Source organism: Falco cherrug, chromosome 4 (genome assembly GCF_023634085.1).
Source record: "Falco cherrug isolate bFalChe1 chromosome 4, bFalChe1.pri, whole genome shotgun sequence".
In the NCBI taxonomy this organism is placed as follows: Eukaryota; Metazoa; Chordata; class Aves; order Falconiformes; family Falconidae; genus Falco; species Falco cherrug.
In genome coordinates, this window is record NC_073700.1 from 5,953,622 (window position 1) to 5,971,900 (window position 18,279).

The 18,279-nt window shown below is 42.5% G+C and overlaps 1 protein-coding gene across 8 annotated transcripts in view; it reads right to left on the reverse strand.

The window, feature by feature from the left end:
- BICD2 (BICD cargo adaptor 2) overlaps nucleotides 1-18,279 on the reverse strand; it is a 96,457-nt gene that overhangs the window by 42,510 nt on the left and 35,668 nt on the right. For all 8 annotated transcript variants that reach the window (XR_008731836.1, XM_055707929.1, XM_055707928.1 and 5 more), the window contains exon 2: nucleotides 3,780-3,992. Coding sequence is in view for 7 of the 8 variants with exons in the window: in XM_055707929.1 (XP_055563904.1) it covers nucleotides 3,780-3,992 (213 nt within the window). In the remaining variant the exon portion in view is untranslated. The remainder of the gene's footprint in view (nucleotides 1-3,779; nucleotides 3,993-18,279) is intronic.

The following is an 18,279-nucleotide window of genomic DNA, read 5'->3' on the forward strand; positions in this document are numbered from 1 at the left end:
ATTAAACTAGATTTCCTTCTTTAGCTTATATAATCAGACCATCTTTTACTTCCCTGGGAAAGAACCACTTATTTATTTTTCAGCTTCTCTATACTGGGCATGGCTATCTCATGACTTCACAGCCAAATCACCCTATGAAATCTGTTTTGGTGCCACTAAAACACAGGAGAGATGAAAGAATATTAAAAAGGAATAGCAATCAGCAATTACTCAGGAGCAATTACTCCTTCCAGTGACTCCTCCAGGACACAGAAGGTGCTGAGCTAGCTAATGACAGCAGTAAAACTCATAATTGGTAACCACCCTGTCAGCCTGTCTCAACAGGCCAGAGTTAGATAATTCAACTGAAAGCGTTAAAACCACTTGCATCTGCTACAGCAACTCCAGGTGTACCAAATGTCACTTTTTCTCCTTCCAAAAACAACTCACTGCTTCTGTGCAAGTGTCCTGAGAAGACACCAAAGGAATGATGGCATCTTAAACACACAGTCTTGAATGTGCTTCCAAGTGATGCAGAGCTGCTGCGTGATGCACTCAACCATCTTCCTGCGCTACTACTGAGGACTGAACAGATTTTTTTTTCAAAAAAAGCCCCATCAACAGTAAAAATCTGTGTCTATCAGATAACTATAAAACAGTAAATGCAAACATTTTGCAGCCAGCCCTGACAAGCAAATCTCCCTTAAACATAAAGCAGAGATTCAGCTTCGGTTGACTTCCTGAGGATTTGGATATGGTGGGGGTTTTTTGTTTCTTTTTTTGTTTCATTGTGGGTTTTTTTGCTTTCAAACTCCCTTTTGGTATTGACAGGAAGAGCCCTCTGTCTGGCCAGAGGACACCCAGTCAAGCATTTTCCACATCCTTCCTCTTATCCGGATCAAATCCAGTATGGCTGCAATGGGATTAGTTTCCTGCTCCCCCAGACATCTTGCAAGTCAGTTCTCTGGACAGGTAGTAATACAGGACTTCCAAAATGCACACTATAAAGACTATATCTGCCTACAAACATTCTCTACAACAAGACAGAGAAGAGCCACAGTATTTTTTTCTTTCATCAGCAGTCAGAAAAAATGCAGGAAGGAATTTTCACTACGTCTCTATGGTATACAACAGTAGATCATATTCCACCTTCATCCCAACACTTTTAGACTATGGCAGCACTCTTCACAGCACGGTCTCCCTGGACTAATACCAACATAAAACTTACTATGAGACAGACTAAAGCTAAGCATGGCAACAGGGACTAAGCAAAACCATACTTCTCATCTTGCTCACTGGCTTTCAACGGCCACAACACATTCTCCTTGACTTCTCTCACACAACACTTTCAAATTGAATTTCCCATTGGATCTATAAATCATCACAGGAAGCCTGTGCATATCCTCCTGTTTCCACTTACCTGGACAACAGCAGCAAAATAGCAACTATTTGAACTTCTGCCACTTTCTGATGCATTACAGAAGAGAAAAGCCAAGTCTCTCAAGCTGTTCACGTTGACTTGGCTTTTTTGTGGGTCTGGAGAAGGCCAGTATCTCTGTTGACACACCTTGCTTCACAGTTCCTTACCAGTAATTATAAAGGTAATTCAAAATGCAATGCACAGGTAAGTATCTTCAGAGGAAAAGAACCCCAAACCACATATGGTCAATTGGCCCAGATGATTTCCTTTTAACACTAAAGCTTTCGTGCCATTTCTCTTTCTCCTCCTCACCTGTTTACCCCACCACGATTTACCAGCAGAAGAAGAAACAGCCAGGCAAAAAAGAAGTAAGGAAAGAAGAGCACCCACACTGAGATGACACAACAGGCAGAGAAACCCCTAACTGCAAGGTTCCAGTTATTTATCACATTAGGTATTAAATTTTATTTTTCTTTAACCGAGTTTGGTTTCCACTCAAAGTTTAAAATCTGTCATATCCAGTGAATTACTGTCAGCCTTTGTTTCTAAGCAAGTAAGTAAATGCATCTTCCCCCATTCAGCAGAAGAGAGCTTAAAAAAACCCCAAAAAACAAACACATACTTTAAAAAAAATTAAAATCTTCACAGGAAACCTGACATCACCCACTTCCTCTTCCTGCACTCTTCAGTTCTTACTAGGGCCCACCTCACACAAGCATGGTTGTGCAAAAGGGTGCGTGAGTGAGCTGGAAGGACAAAGCACAAGAAAAAACACAGCCTAAAACCTTGCAAACTGACAACTCATCTGAGGATCGTATAAAACAAAATACAGCTCCAGACAAAGGTGGCCGAAACATGGCAGTATCTAGAAGGAAAGAATCCCCTTCAGCTGCAGTGACACAGGGAGCTGGATTGCAATCTGCCCATCAGCACTGCTTTTGAGTGGCATGTGGAACCAGTTACAGACACATAACCTTCCTCCAGGGTGGGGAGCTTTTCTTTGAAGCTGTTCTTAAAGGCCAGGAAATAAAGACGAGTTGTGTGTGTGCTTGCAGGGACTGGTTCCTTGCCTAAGCAGAGTGCGTGGCCCGATTCCAGTTCTGTTATCCCACAGCCAGGACCCATGCAAAGGAGAGCTTGACCGGCCTGTTTGATCACCTGTGACAGTCTGCCCCACAAATCTCCTTCTCTGCCATACCCCAAGGAGAGGTACTAGTGAACCCCCCCATCTCCACTGAAGTAAGCCACATTTCCTCACTAATTTTACCACCAAATATTATCCATGTATTTGTTACTATGTCCTAAAGAAATTAAATGAGACACTTCTGATTTTCAGCTGTGGTCACGTAGAGTATGCTGAGATTAAAACGTGGGCTCTTAGATAACCTTCCCACCCGGCACGAGAGGCCGGTCAATTACCTCAGGGCTAATGAGACTTGTACCAAATGTTTCAAAGGAAGGTGCAAGACAGCTCAAGAGTAGTAATTGCTGATTGTTTACCACATCCATCTGTGGTTTACAGTCTCTAACTTAGTCTAAATTTAAGCAATGGTTAAGAGTTATTAAAACGATCTTCTGCATCAGTGCCACAGTGACTCCTGCTGAGCTACAAATTTCATACGTAATTAAACTTAAGTTAGTTTCTCAGCAATTATTTCCCCTCGCAAATAGTCAGTTTCAATACTGAAACAAGAAAAGGTCAAAAGCCCTTTGAGGCAGTAAGTTAAGCAACCTATGACAAAGTAAAAGGCATCACTCATGAGAGAAAACACAAGACACTAAACTTTACTGTTATTCCTTTTATGCAATTCAGTGTTCTGTTACACTCCCACATTTTTAGAAGGTAGGGTGGAAAAAGTGACAAAAGGGGAAATCATGCAGCAAGAAAATCTGCATTGGGAGTGAGGCAGAAAAGGTACATTCACAGCATCTCTGTGCTTGGACTAAACAGATTCCTCTGCTTTTTAAGGCAGCAGTTCTTGGGCTGAGGGAACTGATGTGCAGTACCTACAGCAACACCGTGGCTCAGACACACAGTCACACGTCTGTCAGATCACCTGGGACACAATGCAATGATTACTGCAGAATTAGTAGGTATCTGAACAAGGCCAGAGTGAATTTGTACTAGATCAGGACCACTGTGGCCACAACAGGCTGGTTCAGTGGATGGAACCAGAAAGCTGGATTTACTGCACTGTTGAATTACAGCTTCAACTGGATGTAACACTTCACTGAAGTCTCAGAGAGACAACCCACCTTAGCAGCTGCCAGCGTTAAGCACGTATCGATCAGCTCAAGAATCTTCCTTATTTTGGTTAGACAGCACAAGCAAGCGTGACTACAATGCAAGCTGTTATGCACACTGAGCACCTTCACTCACCTCTTTCAGTTCCTGTGCAACAGAATTAAGGCGTTCATTTTCAGACTGAGTGTTGGCAAGGACGTTTCTGAGCTGCTTCAGTTCTGTCTGCAACTCCATAACCTTCTTCATGTAGTACTCTTCCTTGGTAGCTGATTCCTGAATCAAGGTCTCCTCTCTACTCTCTCCATCTGCTGCTACCTTCTTGTGGTTAGTATGGGCCTGCCCAAAAGCCTAGGACAACCAGAAAACAAATACTTCATTAGTAAATCCATAATTTTCCGTAAGTAACTTCGATTTTAAATAGTTGAAAATATTTATCCTCATATTTCTTCGACGCAAAACAGTGTAAGCTTTTCCCACACCTTCCTCTTCTGGGATCACACCTTTAAATGTTATCAAGTGGCCAACAGGGCTCTTGGAAGTAGCATGCAGCACCTAAATAGTGTTTTGTGATGCATAGGATACTCGGGTAGAACCTCAAATAAACCCTTGCAGGAGGGAAGAACAATGTCTTGACTTGAGCCTGCTATTAAAACAAGGCTTTGGTTTTCAACAAGACGACTGCAAGATGACCAGACACTTCTACGTGGGCAATATTCTCTATAGTCAGGTCAGACTTACTTTTGCAAAAACTAAATCACTGAAAACAGATCTAGTATTAGCAGCCTGTTCCACTTCTTAGGCTGGGAGCGCACTTACTCTTCCTGATGGAGCTATACCAAAGACACCTATCACCACCATCAGGTGCTCATTGCTGGTGATTACTGCCCTCTCAAACCTGCTAACCCACTGCAGCCATACGCGAGGGAGGTTAGCAGGGCGACTCCATAACCAGGTTAAGCCAGCGTGGGTCATTCTGGCTGAAGTAGGTCAGCGGACACTCACCCAGCCAGCTCTGCTGCCTACTCTCCGAGACGTCATCTCTAGTAGCATGCCAGCGAGGGATTTAGAGGCATGTCACAGAGATCTAACCTCTACAGCACAGCAGGGCTGTTTAGACCTGACATTCTCATTTTTTACCTCCTCCTGCATCTTTTTTTGGAGGGGTTAATTTTGCTTGAAACTCTACCAGGTGATGCTCCTAGCAGCAAAGTTCTCCAACACACAAGCAAGCAGCCCATACAGGCACCCCAACTGCTGCATTTAAGAAACCCGTCAGTGGCTTTCAGTAGTAGATATTATAAAACAAAGGATTTAACATTTTAAGTAGGTATGTATTTGTGACAAACACTGCCTGGAAGACGGACCAAAGTCAATGACATTAATGAATGCTACCTTTTAACTGATGCATGTGCATGCACCACAATCCAACCCAAGATGTACTTGGAGCTTTCAGGTGCCACAGCATCTTTTGGGATGCCAGCATCCATACAGCAGGTTTTCATAGCCAACCTTAATATCAGGCATTAAGTGAGGTCAAGGACAGATCAGCATCTCGTGAAACTCCTTGTCTAGTCATGCATTACATTTTCAATTAATCATCTTCTGCTAGCTCTTCAGAAATACATTATCAGTGCAGAAAAAAAATCTGCTTTGAAGAGAAGATTCCAGTATTTTATTACTTCTGTATAGCAGATCAGACACATTAATAGTACAGTAATTACTGAATATACCAGGGCCGAAACAGATGACTGAATGTGCTAGCTCTGTCTACAGTTAAAGACATCCGCATATTGCTCATATCAGACTAAATTTTATTTCAGATATGCAAGTCAGAAATACAGGAGACAAACATCCATTGAAGAAATTCTAGCCAGATTCACTGAGATGACCCAAGGGAAATTAAAAAGTGTCACATTTCAGACAGAAAGTAAAGCACCATCTGTGCAAGCCCTTGTCAAATGAGTTTTATCAAAGCAGCTTAAAAGCCTAATACCCCAAGATCTCCATAAATGTTAAAGGGATAAAAAACCATGCACATTTCTCAAATACGCAATCTTTTTTCCATAAAGAATTAAGATCCACCCTTTTACAGGCCTCCATTTACTACAGATCTCTGACACAGAGAAAGGGACTGGGCACCCATTTGCCCAGTGAAGTGGCACCATTTTCTCTGGTAGCAGGATGCCAACACAGAGCACACTGAAGCTCAGGATACTCAAAGCCATACCTGACCAGCCAGACAGCAGAATCCAAGCATGATTCAATTGAGGAACTCAATAATACTGCTAATAGAGAAATTATTGAGAATAATTACCAACTTTCTCTTTAAAGTTTTGATGCAAATGCTAGGCCTTGGGTTTCTTTAGCAAAACTGAAAAGGTAGTATCGTTTTGCAGAAGCCACTATTGACAGGGAGTTATTTCAATACAGAAACTGGCATAATGGCTGAAACTGGGCTTTTTTGTTTCGTTTTATTTTAAGCCAATATCCTGTCTTCTATGGAGGCTAATGCCAGATGCTTCAGAGAAAGGTGCAAGAAACCCCATAATCTCCCGGAGTTGGGGACTGCCATAAGCCTTGAAGCAGAATGCTTAATGTAAATTTGGAAAAGCTATTAGCATATAGTTACCCATGTAAAATATGCTCTTATTTTTCATGGGTTTCTGCATTTTTGGCCTCAATGAAATCCTACAGCAGTAAATTCTATATTTTAATTCATACTCTTACATGGCAGGTTTTTGTCAGTTTACAAGCTTTCCATGCTTTCATACAGCAGAACGTATCTTTGTTCAGAGACTTGAAGGCATGTTGTTATTCCATGATCCTCCGTCAATCAGCTTCTAGAGACTTCCATCACACCCCTCTATTCCCTGGTGAAGGCATGGTGAAGTTCAGTTAAGTTTTCTATGCCCTAAGACAGTCATATTCCCTTTTTAGAAAATGACTTTTATTACAGCTTGTCCCAAATGGCATGACAAATGGGAACTGAAGACATCAGCTCATGCAGACCAACTGCAGAAACAAGCTCATGGATCACCTCCACCAAAAGATGCTGCTATTCTTTATGGGCTCCAGTTATTTCTGCACAGCAAGGGTGTTATTTGCTCTCAACCAGCAAGCTTGTGGAGTTTCAGCAGAAACCCTATCATTAGCTGGACGGCATTACTGTCTGGGGTTGGGAAGCTGGGTTCAGAACCGTGAGTAAATGGACTCTGACACTACACAGAACACATGAAACCTTCTTAACAGATGTGGTCATCTGGACAGGCAGCCTGGAACAATTCCACCTGGGTAGATTTATAAGGGAACACTTAAAGTACCTCCCTTCTAACCAAGCTTCATTATCTCTCTTGTATGTACTTAGAAACGTCCTCATACATTCATGTTACAAGCCATTTTCATAATTGGATCAGGCTGTGTGGAATAGGAAATTTAACTTCAACAAAATTGTGCAGAATTACAGGGCAATGCAATTACCTTTCATAGCTACAGCCCAGGCCTGTTTTATATCAAGCCATTAAAAGGAAAACTGACTTTTTACTGATGTGCATGAAACTCAAACTTTCAGATACCCAAAGTCCAGGGTCTACCCATCCACTTCTGTTTTAACATTATACAAGACACAGAAACAGAAGTCACTCTGATCTTCCTCCTCTTCCAAACCCTTTATTTCTATCCACTGAGGTACCAAAATAGGTAATAAAACTGTTCACAGTTATATCAGAATGATACTCATTAGAGTGAAATAAATTAGTTTCTGACAACTCGTTTGCACACACCTTGCTGGATGTTGAGGGCTGCAAAGCATCACGTTCTGCTGAACAGCTGCGTCAAGGAAATACAAGACGCTAATGTTAAGAGGCTATCAATGTTCCCTTCTTCCAGATTTCCCAAGGTCAGGTCAAAAGCAAAATCAAAGAGATCATGAACCAAAATGCTATCTTGCTATTTGCTTTGCTAAATGCGCTCATCAGTACATTGGAAAGCACTTTACACTGCCGGACAACGGTATGATTAGCTTCCATCTATCTCTTCAGAAAGCTGCGTAAGAGACAGATTGAAATCCCTCCTTTGGTTTTAACGCTATCTGAACCTAATCAAAACTAACCTCCACCTGAAACACACACAACCTCAAATTCTGTACAGCCATTTCTCTCTGGACCAAGTGAACATGAACATTTCCCAGCCAAGGTGATCACGATTGTGTGGTATGAGGGCAGTGCGTCCATGCACCCTGCAAGGCAGCAAGGACCATATGCTGAGCCCCGATAAATGCACCACATCATTCCAATGTTAATTATCAGTTATCGCTGATAACCTGCTGCAAAGCTGCAGATCAACTGAAATCCTGACAAGTTTTCTCTTGTCAAGCTGCCATCCCCTACCAGCCATACATACCAGTACACTCGTCCTTCAGCCCTCCCCCCCAAATACAGTCAGGAATGCTGCCCAAAGGCTAATTAAGGCACCGTGAAGCCAATGGGAAATTTATCATAATGAGCTGATGTTTACCAAAATAAGTATCATCAACAAAACCGCTATTAAATTAGCTTTTGTGTTTACAGCATTACTTACATCAGCAGACTCAAAGCAATCAGAAAACACATGCTATCATATGCTTAAATAGCCCAGAAAAATAAATTGCTAAACATAAAGGAGATTGCTACAAATTTAATCTTCAGCTGACGATGTCTTAAATCTCAAGAATTCAAAACTCTCCACAGTAATTACAAATGTGAAAAGGAATGTGGACAGCAAACGGATGAGGCAGACTCATCCAATAACTGAGATGTTATAACAAATGGTCAAAACCAGGTCACTTCAAATAAAGCCCAGGATCAAATTTAAAGTGCATTTAAACTGGGTTTAAAGTACCAATATCCAAAAGACAGGCTCAGTAAGAGGTGAAGTTTCCTCTAGATTTGATGATTACACAAATTCATCTGTGTATTTTGCAGGAGGAATCTGATCTCAGTTATCTTATAGATGAGCAGACAGTTTTTGCATGAAATCCATCACACTGAAGAGACTTCCATATAAAACTTCCACGCTTTGAGAAGAAAGTATTCCTTAGTCCTTGACGATCAGCGTACTTCTTAACAAGATGGTTAATATTTTAAACTTAACCTTTTTGAAAAGGTTCGTTCCCCCATGCACAGATGTTCACTGATCACGTGAAATGGGAAGAATCTCTCAAATGCATTTCTTGGAGAGATTCAAACGCTGTGCCTCTCTCGGGAGAGCTACTGTGATAGAGGATGTGGAAAAAAAAATTGTCTCAGTCATGCTCAAAAGCAAGAGTCTAGGCCTTGCGTAAATTCAGAACAGTGCTGCCTTCTTTGCCTCTTTCTTTGGTCTGTCACTCCAGACCTCTACTTAGCCAGAAGCAGGTCCTAAAAATCATGAAATTCACCCATATTATGGTGTTATGCTTCCGTATTTTCTGGGAGTTCCTGAATTACACTGCTGAAAACAAGAGGTTCACAAACTACCTGGAGCCTGGTCAGTTTAGCACAAGACAAAACACTATCAAAAAACCAGAAGCGATGCTGGGAAGACCTCTTTCTGCAAAACCAGTACCATCTCAAATCCTCTACCAATGTCTGCCAAGAGCTGATGTCCTGTGACACTAGCCCACATGCTGCACAGGGACCATTCCAAGCTTCAGAGGCTGCCCTGTGCTGCCTCCCTGGGCACTCCACTTCAGTCTCTACCTGTCCTCATACCCAACACCCACTCAGACCCTCCGAGATGACCTTACAGCAGAAGTCACCTCTCCTTCCTACTTGGTCAAAATGTTGGGGAAGTTCCTACGCCATGAAAGAACACAACCAAGAAAACAGGAAACAACAAAAATGTTTCAGTGAAGGAGTTTCGAAAGAAAAGTTGCTTACAAATTCATTTGTCACCTAAAACCGAACTAAAATATTCTCCATTTAAAGAAGCTGGGAGGCAGAAAAAGACAACCGCTAACACATGATCTGAAGGATTAAGAAAGATGGAGAAAAATCTTGAAGGTGCTCAGGGCTCCACAATATAAATCAACCTCTGGAGAGTATGTGTCATCCTAGAAACATTCAAGATTTGATTCCTTCAGATTAAAAAGAAAAGAAAAAAAGAAAATGTACTTCAGCTTGTAACAAACATGAAAAACTTCAAAACAAATGTATAATTATTTTATGTCTGCAGAAAATTATTTTGATGGTGTAATTCCTCAGCATAAACACAAGCCAAAGTGATCTTTTGATCTTTCTAAAAAAAAAAAAAAAAAAAAAAAAAAAAAAAAAAAAATCTATCCTTTATTTTTCCTTTGGTCAGCTTATCTCACATTCTTTGGCCGCTGTGTCGGAAACAGTTGAGAATTAAAAAAAAAAGAAAACCCAAGCATATTCTAAAACATGCATCAGAAAACAAGGTTAGATTTTCAAAGAGATGCAGGTACAGGCTTAACCAGTTTATACATAGCCTAGAGCCAAGTACTGGGCATTGGTTACCATTCTGAGACAACCCCACTGAGCTTGCTAATGCCTCTTCACACACAGGACAAGAAAGGATCATTCCGTCCTTTCTGAAACAAGCTGCCTGCTGTTTCATCTCAGCTCTGAAGTACACGGTTTATTCTTTGGAAAAAATAAAAGTCACATACTGATTGCTCACCCCAGTCAGTCATGAGTTTCTAAACAGCCATCTCAGCAGCAGCTGTGGGGGGGGGAGGGGGGGGAAGCATTACAACTATCAAATGATTTTAACATCTACTCCATAATGGCTTAAAAAATGCACTTAAATATATTCGTGAAGTGAAAGCACTTCATTTTCAAAAGTCCTAGCAAGGGTCCATAAGAAACCCCACATATAACAGGAAATTGCTTTTAAGTTTTAAGTGAATGCTAGCCAAGAGTATTTTCAACGTCTAAGTGGCTTTAACACTGTGCCCAATTTGCATCATCTGACTGAAAAACAGCTCCTAGGAGGGAGCCAGGGACACCCCATGCATCACCCCATCATCTCCCAGACAAGTTAAAGCTAGAACTTGCAAAACAAGCTCTTTTAATACACCCTCCTGGGTTAGCATGCCTCTCTTCCTCAGCATGTCAAGAATGTCAGACCTTCCTTCGATAACCACAGGTTTTGAATGTTTCTAAAATTTTCCTCTCCATCTCCAGGTAGAGAGAAAAGCAGATGCCTTGGTGAACAGGGACAGTAGGACATCTTCCAGTGAGTGACACTTATGCTGCCACATTTTCCTGCTGTGAACCCAGTTGTTTCCTTAAATGAAAACAGTTCAAGGACAAAGAAAAAGTGGGATAAGACAAAATTAAAATAAATCATAAGATTTTTCCCCTGGAAACAGCTCCTGCTTACTTGCAGTTCTGGGAGCACATGGATTTATTTCCATGTTGGTGAAAACCGACACTGAGCAGAGTCTGACCAGTGGGGTTGTTTTTTTTGGTCTTGGGGGGAACTTTGCATTACAGCATTTACAAAATCCTTAGGTGCTCCACAATCACATACATCCTGCACATGTTCACCACTGAGAAGCAGGACGCTCCTCGCAGCCAAGCTGCACACACCCACCAAGGGGAAAGAGGAATAAAATAGTGTGGGTTTGTTACTGATGCTTCACCAACCTAAAACCAAAACTGCTGTTTCTCATTAAGGATAAAGAAAGCTTGAAAAATACCACCACAGAAAATATAAATTAATTTTGGATCAAGAACATCAGAACATCAGAAATGGCAAAGTGGCAATACTTGAGCTTAATGTCATTAGCAGGTGGGCAGAGACGGAATTCAACTCAGCTAAGGGGTCTGAGTCCTGGGCTTTGGAGACAGACTCCTACAGGCTCCAAACACAAACTCCCAGGATAGAGGGTTATGTGCAAGCAAGTGACCCTGCATCCCAGTGACAGAGATGGAGCATATGGTAATGTCACTAAAAATCAGAAAGCCATGCAAAACGTTGCACTTCAAAAACCTTCACTAGTTTACAAATACATGTTTCAGTAGGCTTTAGCTACAAAAAGACTTCCAAGGAAAGGTGATAGTGCATGTCACAGCATCAAAACGGAGAGAGTAAGTAAGAAGCAGCATCAAAAGGTAAATGGTGGCCGTCCAGCTAATGCCTGGCCTCTTAATCAATCACAGACCTGGTCAGAACTGAGGGTGCACAGCTCACCTTCCATAAGGGATAAAGGAAACAGGCACCTGTGTGGCACTTGGTGTCCTCTTAACAATTTGCTGCCCAAAGCAGTAAGTCTGTCGCATTGCCAGTCCAGAACTACATCTGCCTAGGCCAAAGGGTTCAGTAATACCGAGTATAAATACAAGATGTAAAAGGTATCACTGCTTGCAGCTGCTTATCTACCTGTAGACATATGGAAGAAATGGGAAAATAAGATTCTGAGCATAATGCTGAGAGCAGAGGACAGGCAGTGGTTTTACAGTTGCAATGCTCCAAGTTGGACAGAAACAACAAAGAAGTCAATAGGAAAATAAGACTGTGCCAAGGAGCACTAATATTGTCTCCAGATTATCTCAGACAGGGAAAAAAAACATCTAATGGAAAGCCTTTACATACCAATTAGGATGAGGGACTCAGAAGGAGCCTCACAAATGAAATTACCTGAAACTTCTGGGGACAAAACAACACTGTCGTTTTTGGATTCATATTATTTTTCTAAATCTTGGGTAACTGGATGCATTTGTTACTAATAAAAGTTCACATTTCCCTTCTTTTATAGTGTAATAGTAATAATGCCTGGCCCCTATCATCCCCCACCGACGGGCAGGGTGCTACCTCTAGCAGTCCTGGTTTTTCAAACCACCTTCATGGACATGCATTACCAACAGCATCCAGATTACAAACCATCCAGCACCTACAAGCTCCAGCTTGCTTTAAGCATGACAAAACTCTCACGTTGCAGTTTTCAATATTATACACTTCAGAGGCCAAGACGTAATTTTCCCTACTATAGAGAGCCTAAACCTGGAGGTGCCCAACCTTCCTTCGTTCCCCAGACTGCGGTTTGAGCCTTCTCCTTTGTACTATAGGTTATTTTGCTGTCTTGAGGGGTCAGATTGCTTTACTCACATAAATATGGAACTAGGAAAGCAGATACAGTTTTATGCTGTCTGCTTATCACAGATTCCCAGCCATCCATAATGCCTGGTATACAAGTTCTGGGTAAGATCAACAGCATATAAAAATCATTAAGGCTCTGGCAGATATTTCTTGCTATTTATATTGAATGTTGAGGATGGTTCTTGGCTTAATCCACAAACCTGGTATAATAACAAAAAAAAGACAAAGAGATACTTTTTTTTTTTTTTTTTTTTTTTTTGGGGGGGGGGAAGGTCAAAGATCAAGTTTCCAATCATGTCAGTTATCTGTAACTCAAAAAAAATCAATCAGTGAAAACAAAACTATCACTGCAATGGGAAAGAAAAAGAAATGCTAACTTCAAGTGAATGCTTAACCACAAATCCTTCAATTGAAGGACAGTCAAGATGTTAGTAATATATCTGCAATATACCAATTAATATTTTGTATCTAGCTTGGAATGAGTTATGTGCACTTCTGAAGTGACTACATCACTTGTAGTATCTATATCTGTATCACAGGTATCAAATGCCTAACAAAAACCCCACAAGTATTTCAATAAAAATATAAAAAATAAACCATAGTACATGGCAACAGGACAAAAATCAGATCACTGGAATGAAAATACCAGCAAGATATTAGCCATTTTTGCACATAAAACACAGTAACAACGTGCGAGTGCAGAAGCAAGGGTCAAGACACTTTGGAAAAGCTGTTAAAAGTTCAAGTTTTAGGGCTTAAGATGGTCTCTGGCCGTTAGGGATTGCTACCTTGTGCTGGCAGCATAATTCTGCATGTTCCTAATGCCTTTTTTTCAGATGCTGGTCACTGGCAGAAACATGCGGGACCGAAGAGAGGACAAGACCTGGTTCAATACGGCAATTTACTCATACTCACTCACCCCCTCCCACACTCAACAGCAACCTTGGCTATTTTGTCAGTGACCAGATGCTCTTCAAATCTCATACCCAAGTGCCATGCAAATAAAAAACACCAACCAAACCCACAATAAGCACGAGAGAGCACAAGAGGAGAGAGGCTTGTATCAAGCTACCCTGCTGGCAAACAGGCCCATGGTGACAACAGCCACTGAACGGCATCGTCCTCACGACAAGTTACCGCTCAGTCCCCACCTCTACCCAGCCTCTAGCCCCCTCTGCCCCTTCCCCCCTTTTTGTGATTTGGGGGGTCGGGTATCTGTGCGGGCAGTTTTACCTTCAGAAGTGCAGACTGAAGCTTTTCTGAAGAGTTGTGTATAAACCCAACTTGCAATTTTCATTTAAATATGCTTCTCAATCTTATTCCGAAAAGCACTCCTCACCAGGAGAGCTGGCCAGGTAACAGAAAACTACAATTACTTTGGCAAACAGTTCTCAAATGGTACCATGCGATAAATACTGGTATTCTCTTCCCCCTATGCGACAATCTCACATTTTCATATTTTGCTCCTAGCCAACCTCATTTTAATTATCAATATATCTCATCAACATTAAGCTAATCAGGACATGTTAGTATGCATCAGAAGATTAATTAGCACTAAAAGCCACTCAAATTTTTGTTCGTGTTTCTGCACTGTCAGTCTGAATTTAATTACAAAATTTTATCACCAGTTCAGCTCCTAATTCTTTCTGCTTATCAGATTCAAAACAAAATATATTTTCCATGGCTTCACCAAGCATTGCAAATTTTTCATAACAACAAATTTATAATGACCATAATGGTCTAAAATAGTGACAGCAAAGTGCACAAACATGGTTCTGAAGAGATTGACACCTCTCTACAGGGAGCAAGGAATTTAATAAAAGGAGGTATATTCCTCTTGTGCATTGCATTCATCTATTTTCATTTTAAACTTTCTTGTAAAGTGGCCATTCATGTGTTCCTCAGTAAACAGACCAGCACTTTGATTAACAGTTTCTCAGCAAAGTCCTTAAATGAGTAAGTACACTAGATATGTATCAGAAGCCTAAAGCTGCAGTGACACAAGCATTTTCATGTGCTCCCATAAACACCATAATCCTTTGAGCATGTCCTAATCCTGCACTCCCACTGACTGAGTCCCTCTCTGTTCCTACCTCCTTTGGCTGGGTGAGCGGGCTGGCAGCAGCACTGGCATGACAGAGGGAATGGATGGAGGTGCACGAACTGGGGCCAGAAGACAGTCATCCCTCCCGCCAGCAGCAGCCAGCTCAGCTGCACCACTAAGACTTAAGTCCTTAATGGCAGCAAGGCCAATGAACTCCTTCCCATTCCTCCTAAATCGCTCCAGTACCTTTAACTGGAGCCTCGCTTCATCTCACAGACCCCAGCAGCACCAGGGAAGCTGCAGCCCGAACAGAACAGGCACTTTGTGCCATTATATCACTAGAAGAAAGCACCCTACGGGAGCTGATGCTTTCAAGAGTCTGGAATTTGAGAGGAAAAAAGAAAACCTCCCCCAAAAAAATACGAGGTGTTGAGACACAATACAAGGTTCAGATGACTTCTGGTCTTGTGTTGCATGAATTACCCCCACGCAGACTCCTATTTGTTCTCCTCAGGTACAAGGACAGCGTGGCAGAAGAGAAGTCAGTGGTACACTTGCCGTGTCCCAAACCCCCAGCAGGCCAGAAGGGATGCTCTGGCAATGCCAGGGGACAGGCCAGGAGGGCAAAAGGCTAGCAGCGGTGTGGTCAAGCTTCAGCGCTCCTTTGCTTGCATCTGAGCTGAGCCAGTGGGATCATCAGACTTACACGAGATGTAATAGGTCTCAGGTTCAGCAGGAAAAATGCAAATGCCTTACAAGATCACAAGGTTTTCCCTGACAGATTAGAGGGACATTCCACAGATGATTTAGAGGGATGATTTTTTTTTTTCCTTCCTAAATGGTAAACACACACTAGAGCCTATATTTAGAATATATTGCTTCAGTGCACTGCCACTAGGATGAAAAGATTTGATGATAAAAGTCTAATTTAGCCTGTCGGCTTAGTTAGCTGGACACTTAAACTGCATTAACTTGCACGCTCTGGAGGGCTACGTGCGATTGTGCCAAAATCAATAGCTAAGCAGCAACTCTACATATTGTTACAAGAGCTTTTGGCCAGATGTTGGCCATACCGGGCACAGCTGGGAAGGGGCTGTAGCCTCCTCTCCTCCTTCAATAAATTTGCCGAGGAAAGAGAGGAAAGAGAGGAAAGAGAGGAAAGAGAGGAAAGAGAGGAAAGAGAGGAAAGAGAGGAAAGAGAGGAAAGAGAGGAAAGAGAGGAAAGAGAGGAAAGAGAGGAAAGAGAGGAAAGAGAGGAAAGAGAGGAAAGAGAGGAAAGAGAGGAAAGAGAGGAAAGAGAGGAAAGAGAGGAAAGAGAGGAAAGAGAGGAAAGAGAGGAAAGAGAGGAAAGAGAGGAAAGAGAGGAAAGAGAGGAAAGAGAGGAAAGAGAGGAAAGAGAGGAAAGAGAGGATCTGAGAGATAAAACACTGGCTAAATGAAGGCAGTAGAAATGGCTCGGAGCAATGCAGGAGACACTCCACGTAAAATCACCAGCACTTCCCTGTTCGAAGGCACGAGTGCTCCATTTCCATTGCTTTTGTGTCGTGATACATAGAATCCTCGTACAGCATGAACCAAGGGGTCTAGAGGCTCCAACAGGATTACAGAAACTGAGAGTTTGGCTTCAGGTGTGGAAATTGCTGAAGCAGCTAAGAATCAGTTTGCTTCCGAAGTGAATTCATCTGAGGAGTTGTTAACGTGACAGTTCCTGAGTCAGGAGATTTAGAAACACACACAAGACCCAGCATGAGGGTGCACATCATGACAGCATCAGTTTCTCCCAGCACCCTAACCCTCGCCCTTCCTTATCTGCCCATGCAGATCGCTGCTCAGCCCTGACAAAGCTGCTCCTCTGCCCTCTCTCTTCTCATCAATGCTAGCAGCCTCACCAGTGAGTCAATCTGGAAATTATCCTTAGCCATTTCAATTCTTGCCCTTCGGCTCCCTCATTCAGCAACAAAGCTAGGACTGATTAGCTAGCGAATCATTAGAATCGGGATCACCCTAATAGGCACAGGCAAATCAGAGAGCAAGAAATAAGCAAGGGCAGGCAGCAGCAGTGAAGGCACAACCTTTTCCTAAAACATTCCTCCCCCCATACAGACATTCAAGCTGACAGCTGCTTGGAGAAAAATAAATTAAACCCAAACCCACAATGCAAAATTTATGAGGGGCGGGGCGGGGGCGGGGAAGATAGTGAAGATTGCATTGCAGGACAACCCACTCATGCTTTTCCTGTGTTTTTTACGCAAAAAGAGTGTATTACTTCAGGACTAGAAAAATGCTGTTTTATGATCTTTTTCCCTGGAAAAAGAAACAAACGATTTCTTTGGACACTTGTAGCTGTGCTCTTTTGGCACTGATTCCTCACTAGTCTCAGATATTCAAATTGCTTCCTTCATTTCAAAGTTTTCATGATATGGACACCTGCCCACGCCAAAACCATCCCTTTGTTTCCTAAATGCCCCACACCAGGCATGAAGTAGCAAGTATTTCTGGACACCCTTGACCCAAGGTGAAATTTCTTGGGCTGTCCCATCCCATTACCCCACTGTCAAGTTAAAATTTGAAGCAGCTTCTACCCTCTTCATGTGATAGAGATATAACATGCCAATGATGGGGAAAGGTTGCTCTCTGTCATCTAAAACATCCACTTCTCATGTCATCCCACAAAATGGCCCCACTAGCATCACGGGGGGGTGGGGGTGGGGGGTGGGGGCGGGGGGAGGTCAACAGACCAACACTTTTGCTCAGGCACAAAAAGAAAAACAAGCAAACAAGCATCAACTATTTTAAACTACCCCTAGATTCACCACACGTCCTGCTCAAATTGTACCCTCAGACCAGCAGGACCATGCAATCTGAAAATGTGTGAAGACCTTCCCCCTTCCCTACGCCAGTTCCCAGCGTGGACCCAGAAGGCAGGCTAGCACGGCACGCCACGCAGGACCACCACTGGGAGCAGCCACCAGCCTTGACGGCAAAGGCAACACCGCAGGCTGCGCGCGACCTGCCGCGCGTCGCAAACAGATTGGCCTGCAAATGGGTCAGGCTACCGTGCATAATTCATAGGAGCTTCCCAATGGTTTGTTATGATGAAGCCACGCACTGCTAGCCAAGAGCTCTGTTAGGCAGAGTAAGATCAAAAAATTGGTCACCGACTCATCACACTGTACCATCCCACCCGCAACACATACACCCCTACACAGCCTGCAAGGGACTGGATTAGGTATGACGCATGCTAAACCGAGCGGGAAGTAATGAAACACATTTTAAGAAAACGCTTTTGCATTTCATGCAAGGTAAGAGACTTCAGGAGCATTAAGTGTCCCTGAGATGGCACAGGGAAGGAAACCATGATAGCTGAAGTTAAATTCATGCTGCAGACTTTAGTACCACAGGTCTGTTTCTTGAGAGAAGACCTGCATGATCAAGGCTTGGCATGAAGCTACCAAAGGGTCTCCATTTACTGTAACAAACACACGTAACACTAAGTAACGATTTACACAT